We start from the raw sequence: 12280 nt of genomic DNA on the forward strand, positions 1-12280 counted from the left end.
CGTTAAGACTTGACTAGTCTTCTCCCCAAATAGCCTGCAGTCTGATTTCTCCATGTCTTGTGATCAAAATATTTGGTATCTTCAGCAATAGGGTCCTATATATGACTTTTGTATAGCATTTATAGTACCAATTTTGCTGGTGAACAGTAGATGATTTCTTCATTTACTGTTTACCTTTAATGTTCTTATTTTTGTTACCTTAGTGGTATTTCATGTAGACAGAAAAACAAATTACACATTTCTAAGTTGTCAATAATGATAAGGAAAAGCTTTGGAGGTTTTTTAATAAAATATTATTTTGTTCTACAGTGTAGTTTATACTAGCTAAACTAATTTTTCTTTTATTTTTTAACAGTGAATTTATGGCAGAAGAAAGTAATGAAAAGTTTTGGCAGTTTGTGGAAACAGTAAGAGAATTAGCAGTTTATAAGCAAACAGGTAAGTGATGTACAAATTTTAGCATATGAAATTTATACTTACATGCATGCCTTAGGTATGTTTTAAATGGTAATTAAATATGAATGCCAATTGCTGCATTAGTAATCTCAAACATTAAATTTGAAGGTTAGGCTGTAGCTCTGTTGGCAGAGTTCTCGACTAGCATGCAAGAAGCCCTGGTTTGGATCATTGCCAATATTACCAAGGAAACAGGCATAATGGCATCCTTTCGTTATCCTATCATTTATGATGCAGAAGGATGAGAAGTTCAAGGTCACCCTTGGCTATATACTGAATCAGATGTCAACTGGGGCTACATGAGACCTTGTCTCAAAACAAAGAAAGAAAAAACCCTCTCTAAACTTGAAAAGATGATTTAATGGAAACTATGCTGCCTGTTTTTAATGTCAGCTTGGCATAGCTAGAGTCATTTGTACAGAGGGAACCTTATCTGAAAAAAAGTCCCAACTCAGATTAACCTGTGGGCAAGCCTGTGGTACATTTTCTTGGTAAGTGACTTATATGGGAGAGCCCAGCCCATTCTGGGTTGTGCCAGCCTTGGGAAACTGGTCCAGGGCTATAAACGAAAGCAGGCTGGGGCTGGGCGTGGTTGAGGCCAGACTAGCTGACAGAAAATTCAGGCCCACTAGATAAGAGAGACCCTGTCTCAAGAAGGGAAAGAAGGAAGGAGGAGGGGGAGGAGGAGAAGGAAGGAGAGAGAGAGAGAGAGAGAGAGAGAGAGAGAGAGCGAGCCAGCCAGCCTGGGGGAGCAGCTCTCTTCCACGGTCTGTTCGTGGTCTCTCTGCTCAGGTTCCTGCCTCCAGGTTCCTGCCCAAATTCCTGCCCTGACTTCCCTCATGAAGAACTGTGTGATCAGGACCTGTAATCTGCAATAGACCCTTTTCCTCCCCAAATTGCTTTGGGCCATTGTGCTTTATCACAGCAATAGAAACCCTAAGAAACTGTTCTAAGCATTCGTTTCTAAGATACAAAGTTTTCTGTAGGAAAACTCAAATAGTAATGATTACATATTAAAGAAAAAATTAGAATTGTTGAGTTATTTAACCTAAATTTCTTAGACATGGTATTAGTTTTGCATCTAGGATTTTTTTTTCTTGTTTTAGTAGAGTTTATTTTAAGACTAGAGCAGAAGTGAACAAGAAGTGCAGAGATTCCTCATGTCTGCTCTGCTTACTCACATGAAGAGCCCCCCTCATTCAGAGCCCTTCACCTGAGTCAATTAGCCTGCAATGACATCATTATTATTTAAAATTTATACTTTACACTCTTACTCTTGTACATTCTGTGAGTTTGGACAAATGTTTATTGACCTTGCTTCATTTTTATTGCCTGCGTACTTTTGCCTTTAAATTCTTAAAGATGCTTACAGATATTACCCTAAAAAAGTCAGATAATGTGTTTTCATCTCACTATCTATAAAATTAATTCCTATTTTATAAATGCCAAAAAGTGTGTATTTATTAGAGAATATCAAAATATTGAAGATATTAAAGGTAGGTTTTGCAACAGACACTATGGGGTTAATTATTCTAAAGGAAAGATTTTTTTTCAGATTTATTTTTATTATGTAGACAATGTTTTGCCTGCATGTACACCTGCGTGCCAGAAGAGGGCACAAATCTCATTACAGATGATTGTGAGCCACCATGTGGTTGCTGGGAATTGAACTCGGGACCTCTGAAAGAGCAGCCAGTGCTCTTAACCTCTGAGCCATCTCTACAACCCCAAGGAAAGATTTTTTTTTTTTTAATCATGAAATAAAATAGATGACAAGAATGTAGATTCCATAAACATAAAATCTTTAGCCATCTCGACACAGAAAACTTTTTACTCTAGGTAAAGACTTTTCTTTTTACTCAAATGAAAATGGAAGATAATTAGTTTACCTGTTCATTTGCTGCAGTCTGTTTGACTCAAGCAACTTTGAAATTTAGCAATTTTTGATTTAATTAAATAGATTCTAAAAATAAGAGGTCAGATATACCTTTGATGGTATTTTAAGTAAAATTTTTCTGAAACCTAGTAATTTCGTCTTTTAAAAACTACTTTTCTGAACCACATGAGTATTTAGTAACCATTATTAAGCGATGCTGGACACTGTTTAAATGATGGTACTCTAAGGGTGAGTGAATATGATGTGTGTCCTGAGTACTTTATAATAGGTGGAGGCAGCAAAACTGCTGTGCATTTACCAGGGCTCTCCATGGTGTGAGGACACAGGAGGTACCAGGTCAGTGTAGAGCGGAGCTTCCTAAACATGTTCTTCCTGTGACCCTTTTCACTGGGGAAATTTTTACATGACCCGAAATATACAGGCATATAAAATAGCTATAGAACCAAAAGGCCATAAACCAAATGAATCATGAGGAATTGATTTCAAAACAAATTAGACATACAAATAATTTTGCCATTTATTAAAGATGAAAGCAAATTTGAGTTGAAGCTAATGAAATGGATGTCCTTGTTTGTCTAACATACAATCCAGAGATGCCTGGCATAACCGAATGCTCAGAGCAAGGTGTAGATTGCAAAACTAAGAAGAAAGTGAGTCAATAGCTGACTACGCTGGCCAAAAATCCACGTGTGGTTTACATAGACTAGGTTCCAATAGACAAAACTAGAGTAAAATATAAGGGGAAGATGTAGAAAAAATTGAAAAGGTTAAAATAATGACCCGCCACTTATTTGGTGAGCATGAATTTGTTTTAATAGCATAAAATAGCCTAACCCTCTTTCATAATAGAGACAATTTTGTTAGTTATAAAGTATACACATTTACAGTCTATTGCTTAAAATTTTATTTTTTGGTGATTGCATGCGTGTATGTAATGGACTCTAGTTACTTCTACTCCCTCTGTCCTCACTCATTTCTCACCCCACTTTTACCTCTGAAAAGTCCTCTCCTCCTTCTGTACCTTCCTTTCTGTGTGTGAGCCACTGGGTTTAAATAGTGCTGCTTCCGTGACCATGGATCGGAGGTTATTACTACAGCACGGATATAGAGAAGAGAACACACAGATAGAAGATGCTGTCCCTGCTTAGCTCCATTAGCACCGCTTGGCTCTCTTCAGCTTTATACTACCATTCTCTCCTCCCCCACCCCAAAAATTAAGTGACCTTTGTAACCCAAAGAGTTTTAAAACCAAATTCAAAGAGCCAATCTTCTCTTTCGTATCTGGAGATCAGCTTAGAGTAAGAGAGCAGTTTCTCAGTGTGCTCCATCTCTAGACAGAGTGACACTTCAGATGAAAGGCAGGGTTGTGTTGTGTTTTCTGGAACACTGTGGAAATGCTGAGTGCACTCGGCTCACTGCACCAAGCTTGGTGTGCTTCTCAGTCATACTGTGCTTGCTTTACTCTTCTCCACTCCTCGTGAACTGCGTACGGGATCTAACACTCATCCAGTAGAATAGCCCACAACCTTGGAATACATTGAAGTGCATATAGGTTCCCAATAGAGTTTAAGGGCAAGATTATTTTAACCTTATCTTTTGTTGATTGCTCAGAAAACATTGAAACAGACAAAATAATTTCTTCTTTAGCAGCTTACCTGTAGGATGAAGTGCTAAATGGTCTTATTAATTTAAAAAAAAAAAAGCCAGAACCAGATATTGGGGTGAAAAGCTGAGAGATCAGAAAAGCAGAAAGAAGCCAGCCACGTTCTTACCACTTGGAGATCCTGTGCCAAAGAGACCTGTTTCCTGTATACCCACTCCTATATGCCTTTCTGTTTTGCATTTCACTTCCTCTCTCTACCCAGCTACATCACCTCCTCTTTCTGCCCAGCTCTGTCACTTCCTGTCTGTCTGTATAGACCTCCAGACCTCCATGGTTAACTAGTGTTGGAATTCAAGGTGTGTGCCACCATGCCTGGCTCTGTTCCCAGTGTGGCCTTGAACTCACAGATCCTGACAGATCCCTGCCTCCTGAGTGATAGGATTAAAGGCATGTGCTACCATTGCCTGACTCCTATGTTTAATATGTGGCTGGCTTTTTCCTCTGATACTCAGATAAACTTTATTGGGGAACACAGACAAAATATCACTGTACTTACTCAAATTTAAAATGTGATGATTTGACATTGATTCAATTAGCACTGTAGGTGGGATATGCCAGCATATTGAATGTAAAATGCTAACATTTTTTTCTCTTTGTAGAATCAGATTATTCTTACTACAACCTAATCCTGAAGAAAACTGGACAGTTTTTAGACAATATACACATCAATCTCTTAAAGTTTGCTTTCTCTATAAGGGCATACTCTCCAACTATTCAGATGTTTCAACAGGTAAAAATACCCAAGCAGTGCTTAATGAGGATGTATACTATAGTATATGCTGAGCTATTTAAAGTGAATGCCATTGACTCAAAGTATTCCAGAAATATATTTCATTCCATAACCTGGTAATGATTTTATTACTATTGCTGTCATTGACTATTATTGAAAAGAAGAAATATTGTCTATTTGGAGTTAGGAAAGCATGAAGACACATTGCCATCGAAATTACTTATAATAAAAATTTTGTAGAATTTTTTTTAAAAAAATGTGCATGTATATTTCAACTAGGATAAAGTTGATTTTATTAAATTATTTCTTAAAATATTTTACATTAATTAGAACAATAACTTAATAGTAAAAGGTGAGTTATTTTAATCAAATTAACAGTTAAGATTTAAGATTATGTTCTAATGATGAGTTCCTGTGACAACATTGTGTTTGGGATTGCAGGTTGCTGCTGCTGAGCCTCCCCCAGATGGATGCAGTGCATTTGTGGTTATCCATAGGAAGTACACCTGTAAAATTAGTGAGATTAAAAAGCTGCTGAATAAGGCTGCTGCAAGGTAAAGTCATAGAATAGAGAAGTGCTTTATGGAGAAGAGAATTGGAGTTGAAATTTTAATACTCGGAGATATTCAGAGATATCTGTTCCTATTTCCATTAATGTTTGCATGAAGCTTTTTATGCCTTTTAGCCCATTTTTAAGGATAAGAAAAAAATCCCCATGTTGCCACTAATTTTGAGGAAACTAGGACTGTTTTTAATTAGAAATGTGTGAGGAGGGGTCTGCCATCCCTTACTTCCTTACTCACACCTTGCACATTTATCAGATGCTGTATGTCTGAATTTCTGTGTAAGGAAAATTTTTCCAAAATAGTGGCCAAAAGCAGTGATTACTTTCTATGGAATCTGAGCATTTTTTTTCACATAGTCTTATTCTATTTGGTTTCTTTTTTATTGTATACTAGATATTTAATTGGTCTGTACCTTAGAAACTGAAAAGGTTAAGTAAATGATAGTAACTAATTTTACATGTAATGGTAGAATTTACTAGAAACTGTAAATAACCTAGGATAGTGTATGGGAAAATGAGTTGTCAGATTTTGTGCAGATCTGCAGGACTCCTCTACCTCCTGAACTTTCCTTAAGGATTTCATTCATGCTTCTTGGTTTTTGATGAAAGTGTGCCATTCATGATCTTTTAAATATTTGGAAACTGTTTTCAGGAAATATGAACTATAGTGAAAACTTATTCTAATTAAATATACATTTTTAATTGATTCAAATTATATTATTAAATTTTCGTTATTTTATTGACAATGCACCTTACTGGAAATTAAAGCATTTTTAATAGTCAGTTTTGGACAAAACACATTTCTTCTTTTCCTATTTCTGATTTCCTGTTTCTGTAGTTATGTACATTATGAATTCTTTGGTAGCAGAAAGTATAAAATATCATGGTATTTGTCTGATGTACAGTTGACTCTCACTGCTTTTGAAAGTCTATATTGTTTTCATTTTAGACCCAGGCCTTACCTGTTTGAAAGAGAGCATAAGTTTCCCACAGGCAATGAGAACTTACCAGTGGTTATTCTCTATGCAGAAATTGGTACAAAAGAATTTGCTGAATTTCACAGAGTGTTGTCTAAGAAATCTAAAAGTGGTAAAATTCTGTATGTTCTCCGCCACTATATTAAGGTACATACTTTGTGTTGTTATTGTTTGTTTGTTTGTTTTACCAGGATTAGTAATTTGTGCTATTCTTTTCTGATCCAACTAAAGGTTTTTCAGTTTTATTCATCTTTTGTATGGAAGCCACTTTGGTTTCTCTGATCTTTCTACATCAGCAGTATGCATTCTGTCTAATATTGTAGCTTCTTTCCTTTATCTTCTTAGAGTCTAGTTTCCTTGTGCACGCTGGTTTCTTTAAATGACCCTTAGGTTTCTGCATTTCGATCCTTTTCCTTTGTTACTGCTGTAAACATCTACTGTTACATATTTCTAAGAACTGTTTTAGTTGACCGCAAACACTTTGGAACATCATATTCTAGGGAGAGATGAGCAGAGCCTGGGCTGCTCCAGCAGTCTCCTCCATGTCTCAGGAAGCTAAATCCTGAGAGAATATTGCAGTTTCTCTAAGAATTACATTAACAACAAGAAAAGGAACAGCTGTGCTTTAATCACCATTAATCATAGAGCACGAAAGTGTTTTTCCAGTGCTCCTCACTATTCTCATTTTAAAAAATTTTATTGTATGAGTTTGATTAAATCAAAGCTATTTACTGTTAATGAGGAAATCTTGTTAAATAATCTTAAATTTTTTGGTAAACTAGTGTATAGATATTTTAATAGTTCACATGAAGATTAAAAACATATAGCAAAAACATATATATCTCAAAAGCATAGGTCTATTGAATGTATATATTTTGTAAATATTAACATATTTAAGTCATTAATTCTTCATGTGCCTCTATGCCAAGTATTATTTACAAGGCATAGTAAGATAGAAATAGTCCCTTTTTCAGAAACCTACATTTTAGTGGCAGGCAGTAAATAACCCATAAGTATATTATGTTAGATGATAATGAAGTGTTTCAATAAAGGCATGAAGATAAAAGAAGATCAAATGATGGGACTAGAATGTGCATACTATATAGCATTCTGTATAGCTGGTTCTCTTTAAACTAGTAATTCTCAATCATTTCCCTTTCTTTGCCAGAATAGATATATATTCATCAATAGCAGTAGCACATTATGGGTGTAATTCTCTACTGGGTGGAGCAGACCAGAGATGAGAGACACATTAAAATAAAATGGATATTGGAGATAAAAGTACATATTTGTCTTACTTATGTTCACCATGCTAATATGGCCCCTAGAATATGTGCCTGTCTTTTGAGGATCTGTCTTAAATATTCTTTGGATAATATAACCAAAGATATACTTCTGTAGGATCATATTAACCATGAGGATGCTTTGTACCATTAAATTATGGCCTTCTGCTTAATGATTGGCATCTTAAACACTCACAGTAGCTATGATATAAATTGAATCAAAATGTGATTTTAATGAAAATAGACTTTCTTGTGCTTCCTTTTGAGCAAATGCCTTTTTGTGTGTGGAAAGGAGAGATGAAAATATGAAGATTTGTCTTAGCCCTCTTGGCCTACGAGCACTTCAGTTTACAAATCCAAGCTTATTAAACTACAATTTAGTTTATATTTTAGTAAATTTCAAAAGGAGAAAGTACATACAAATTTAATGAACATTTTTCTTTTATTATCCAGGAGCCAATAACTTTTTATTACCAATACTAGAAATTGGTTATGTGGAATTGCATTTCCTTTGTGAACTCTGACAAGATGTGTGGCCTTAAGACTTCACTTTTCTAAGCCACCAGCTACAATTTTGTTTTGGGGTAGCTATATGAACTTGAAAACTCTTTAGAATATTTTCAGCTTTTTCATATTAGTGTAATTGCAAATAACTCAGTTTCTGCATGCTATCTTTAATTGTAGTGTTCCTAAGACACTACAATTAAATGTTAGTGTGAGCAGCAGTTTGAAGTACTGTGTATCCAAAGGTCATTCCTATATGTTTGTATTTGGAAATAAAACAGGCCAAGAGATAGACACTCTGCTGATAAACTTAATTTGAAGGCTAAGAAAAATGGTAGGGAAGGAAAAATAAAGGGGTGATCCACTACTGTTTTTCCTTCCCTCCATTCTGTCCATACATATCCTCTGTCACATGTAGGAATACCAAACTGTCCCTGTGCAAAGACACATGGCTTCTCCTAAGAATTCAGTGCATTCAGAATTCTAAAACTAGTTTTCTAGCCCCTGGAATAAAATGCCAAATGATAATAGTTGCAGCATGGCAGATAGGAATTTCAGGATGGAGCAGGAAGAAAACTTAGACATCTTTCTAAAAATTACATATATTCATCTGCGTTGCCTTCTGCAACGTGAAATGTAACTTAGCTTGTTTACCCAAGGACTCTCCAGAGATAGATTTTATATTTCGTCCTTTCCTAGAAGGAGGAAAATTATTACTAAAATTCTAAAAATGTAAACATTGCAGATAGCTCAGGTGTGGTCAACTATAGCAACTCATTACTTTGTGGCATTTGGAATATTTTAGTCATTAAAATTACCCCCCCCCCAAAAAAAAGATCTAAGCAGAGTTTCCAAGGCACAAAACATCGAGTCTGTCTGTCTCTAGTCTCTACTTTTCATGATTTACTTCTGCTTAACCTCCAGTTGTCCTGGAACTAGCACGTCTTGTGGAGGTGAATGAAAGAAATACACTTTTGTTGCAGTTTTACTGTAGTGGAACCTCTGTTAACACATTGTAGATTTGAGCAGAAATCTTTTCCATTAAAAAATAGTGAAGAGTCGTGACTAAGTTTTTAGTAAGGAAGAGGTCTTCAACAAAATTCTGGTTCTTTGGTAGACTATGTAGAGAGCATAAGTGTTCGCCCAATAAAAATATTTCATGGTGGCTAGAGCTTTTTGTGTTAGGTGGGGGCTGCAGGCTGTAGCCTGGTGTAGAGTACTTGCCTTGCACTTGCACGGCCCTGGGCTCAAGCCTCAGCACCTAGCCGCATGCACACACGTGTCCCCAGTATCAGTATTTCACTGTACTACCCTAATGTGTCATGGTACTAAGTTTAATGCACGATTCCTTAACTGTCTCTTGTTTTTCTAAAATAAATTACTTGACCAGAAGCCAAGCTCCAGGAAGATGTTCTTGTCTGGCTATGGAGTGGAGCTAGCGATTAAAGACACCGAATACAAAGCGTTGGATGACACACAAATTAAAAGTAAGATTTTTAATGTTTAAATAAAGCTGCTTTTCTGTTCTTGGAACATTTTATTCATGTAAACAATGTATTTAGTCACACCCACTCCCCTCCCCCTTCCAGTTCTGCCTATCGCTATTTCCAGCACATCTTCCTCTCAATTCCACATTCTCCTCTGTGGTGGTATTGTGTACTCTAATAAATTTATCTGGGGTCAGAGAACAGACAGCCACTAGATACAAAGGCTAGAAAATGGTGGCACTCACACCTTTAATCCTAGCATTCCAGAGATAGAAATCCCTCTGGATCTCTGTGAGTTCAAGGCCACATTGGAAACAGCCAAGCATGGTGACACACACCTTTAATCCCAGAAAGCCAGCCTTTAATCCCAGGGAGTGGTGGTAGAAAGAAGAAAGATATATAAGGCGTGAGGACCAGAAACTAGAGGCATTTGGCTGGTTAGGATTTTGGCTGGTTAAGTTTTGGGCTGGTTAAGCATTCAGGCTTTGGAGCAGCAGTTCAGCTGAGAGCTATTGGGATGAGGACACAGCAGCTTCCAGTCTGAGGAAACAGGACCAGCTGAGGAACTGGCAAGGTGAGATAGCTGTGGCTTGTCCTGTCTCTCTGATCTACCAGCATGGACCCCAATAACTGGCCTCAGGTTTGATTTTATTAATAAGAACTTTTAAGATTCATGCTACACTCCTCTTTGTGGTTTTTATAACCCACTGAGTCCGTCCAGTTACTGCTTCCCACATGCACATGGGTGTAATGTCATCCACTGGGGTCTGATAGGCAGCTTACCAATGGCCATTACTCCTCAAAGAAAAGTGGCCTCCCTTAGCAAGCTATCCACTACCAACAGCTCTCAGCTAGAGCTGAGATGTGACGGAATGTTTCAGTAGATTCGGATTGTGCAGGCATCGCCAGGCTTCGGTGAGTCGTGTGTGTGGCAGCCTTGTTCTGAGCAGAGGTCAGTCTGCTCCCCCCCCCCCCGCCCCCCCGGCGTCAGTGCTTGCTGTGCCTTGAGGTGGTGTGGGTTTGGTACACAGTCCATCTGCAGCAGAGGACTCAGAGCATCCTTAAAATAGTAACAATAACAATAAAAACTGCAGTAGGTTTTTGAGAACTCCATGGAGTGTGTTTTGATTATATTCATCTCCTCCTCCAACTCTTCCCAGACGCACATACCCTTCTCCACCCACTCAAATTTGTGCCTTCTTAAAAAGAGCAAGTGCAGTTTGTGCCCCATGCATCCTTGGGTGTGTGACCTTCTACTGGAGTGTCACCCACTTATCAGTGGCGCACTCCTAGAGAAAACTGACTCTCCCTTTCCCGGCAGCTCTCCTCAGCTGGGAGATAAACAGTTCCCAGTCCATCAGAGCTGTTTTCCTCTTTTCTAGCCCATTTATTTCTGTGCCTTCACTTAGAAAAGTTTGTCTCACTCTATTAAAGTTGACTGTCTGTCTTTCTCTTTTCCTGCCAAGTGTGGTATTTATCATGAATGTCTTTTTCCAGATAGCTGTCCTGTCAGAAATCATCACAGACAGCAGATTTTTATCTAGTGATTAAATTCAGCAGCTAGTTAGCCAGTCCATGACTAAATCAGAGCACCCTGCAGTTGGGCTCACAGTCTGAAGCACAGAGCTTCAGCAGAGCAAGGGAGCGCATACCTGCTGAGTCACAATAAACTGTGGTGAAGAGTGAGCCATTGCACACTTCCCATATTTGACTTCCACACTATTTGGTAGAAGAAGGAATGAGTATAATGTAACAAGGTTGTTCTTTGAAGCCATGATTGTGTGTCTTTCTAAAAATCCCTTGACTATCTTAAGATTGCTTGAATTGTGCAACACTCATGTTTATTAGAGTATGGATCTACCATCAGACCTTAAAGCAAAAACCAGGATTTCTTGTGGGTCCTTTGTCTTATCATTTTGGCTTATAAAATAGAAAGTTGTTGCTATAAAGTAATTTATATGGCATTTATTGTGCTTATATAATATTTAACCATCTAAGCCCATTTTAAAAATAGTGCACATTAAGAATTATAGTATACACATGCACATATATTAACCTCGTGCATGAAAAAAAGCAATGTAAAACAAATAGAATTCATTTAATATTGAGAGTTCCATGTTCTTTTCCCAGCCTACAAATATTTATTTTTCCTTTAATGTAGCTATGACTGATACTGCTGTAGAAAAGGAGACTGAAGCAGATGAAGTTCAAGGATTTCTCTTTGGGAAACTAAAGTGAGTCTGAATAGAAATGAAATTGATTTTATTATGCACTTCAGCTTTGAAAGTAGTTGATTTGACATGCCCTGTTGGCACATGCTCTTTTTATATCTGCACACTGCCCTAGTTTGAGTTCCTGCTGCTGGAGTGGAACACAGTGACCCAAACGGGTGAGGAGGAAAGGGCTGGTTTGGCTTGCTCTTTGTGAGTCCTCGTGAAGGGAGAAGTCAGCACGGGACAAGCGGAGCAGGAACCCGGGCAGGAGCTGATGCAGGGGCTGTGGAGGGTGCTGTTTACTAATGACTTGCTCCTCATGGCTTGTTCAGCCCGTTTTCTTATAGAAGCCAGGACCACTAGCCTAGGGATGGCACCACCCACCATGGGCTGAGCCCTCCCCCATCAATCACTAATTAATGGGATTAAGAAAATACCCTGCATCTAGATCTTATGGAAGCGTTTTCCCAGTCGAAGTTCCCTCCTTCCAGATGACTCTAGTTTG

At 37.7% G+C, this 12280-nt stretch overlaps 1 protein-coding gene across 6 annotated transcripts in view; it reads left to right on the forward strand.

Moving 5' to 3' along the window:
* The window catches only part of Uggt2 (UDP-glucose glycoprotein glucosyltransferase 2), a 128926-nt gene that overhangs the window by 2157 nt on the left and 114489 nt on the right, over nt 1–12280 (forward strand). For 4 of the 6 annotated variants that reach the window (XR_003734424.2, XM_037208322.1, XM_037208321.1 and 1 more), the window contains exons 2-7: nt 356–438; nt 4616–4746; nt 5188–5300; nt 6261–6435; nt 9466–9562; nt 11724–11796. Coding sequence is in view for 5 of the 6 variants with exons in the window: in XM_037208322.1 (XP_037064217.1) it covers nt 356–438; nt 4616–4746; nt 5188–5300; nt 6261–6435; nt 9466–9562; nt 11724–11796 (672 nt within the window). In the remaining variant the exon portion in view is untranslated. Of the gene's footprint in view, nt 1–355; nt 439–4615; nt 4747–5187; nt 5301–6260; nt 6436–9465; nt 9563–11723; nt 11797–12280 lie in introns of those variants that run through there. The other 2 variants (XM_037208320.1, XM_028868216.1) reach the window with 2 other exon arrangements.

Source organism: Peromyscus leucopus, chromosome 9 (genome assembly GCF_004664715.2).
Source record: "Peromyscus leucopus breed LL Stock chromosome 9, UCI_PerLeu_2.1, whole genome shotgun sequence".
Lineage (NCBI taxonomy): Eukaryota > Metazoa > Chordata > Mammalia > Rodentia > Cricetidae > Peromyscus > Peromyscus leucopus.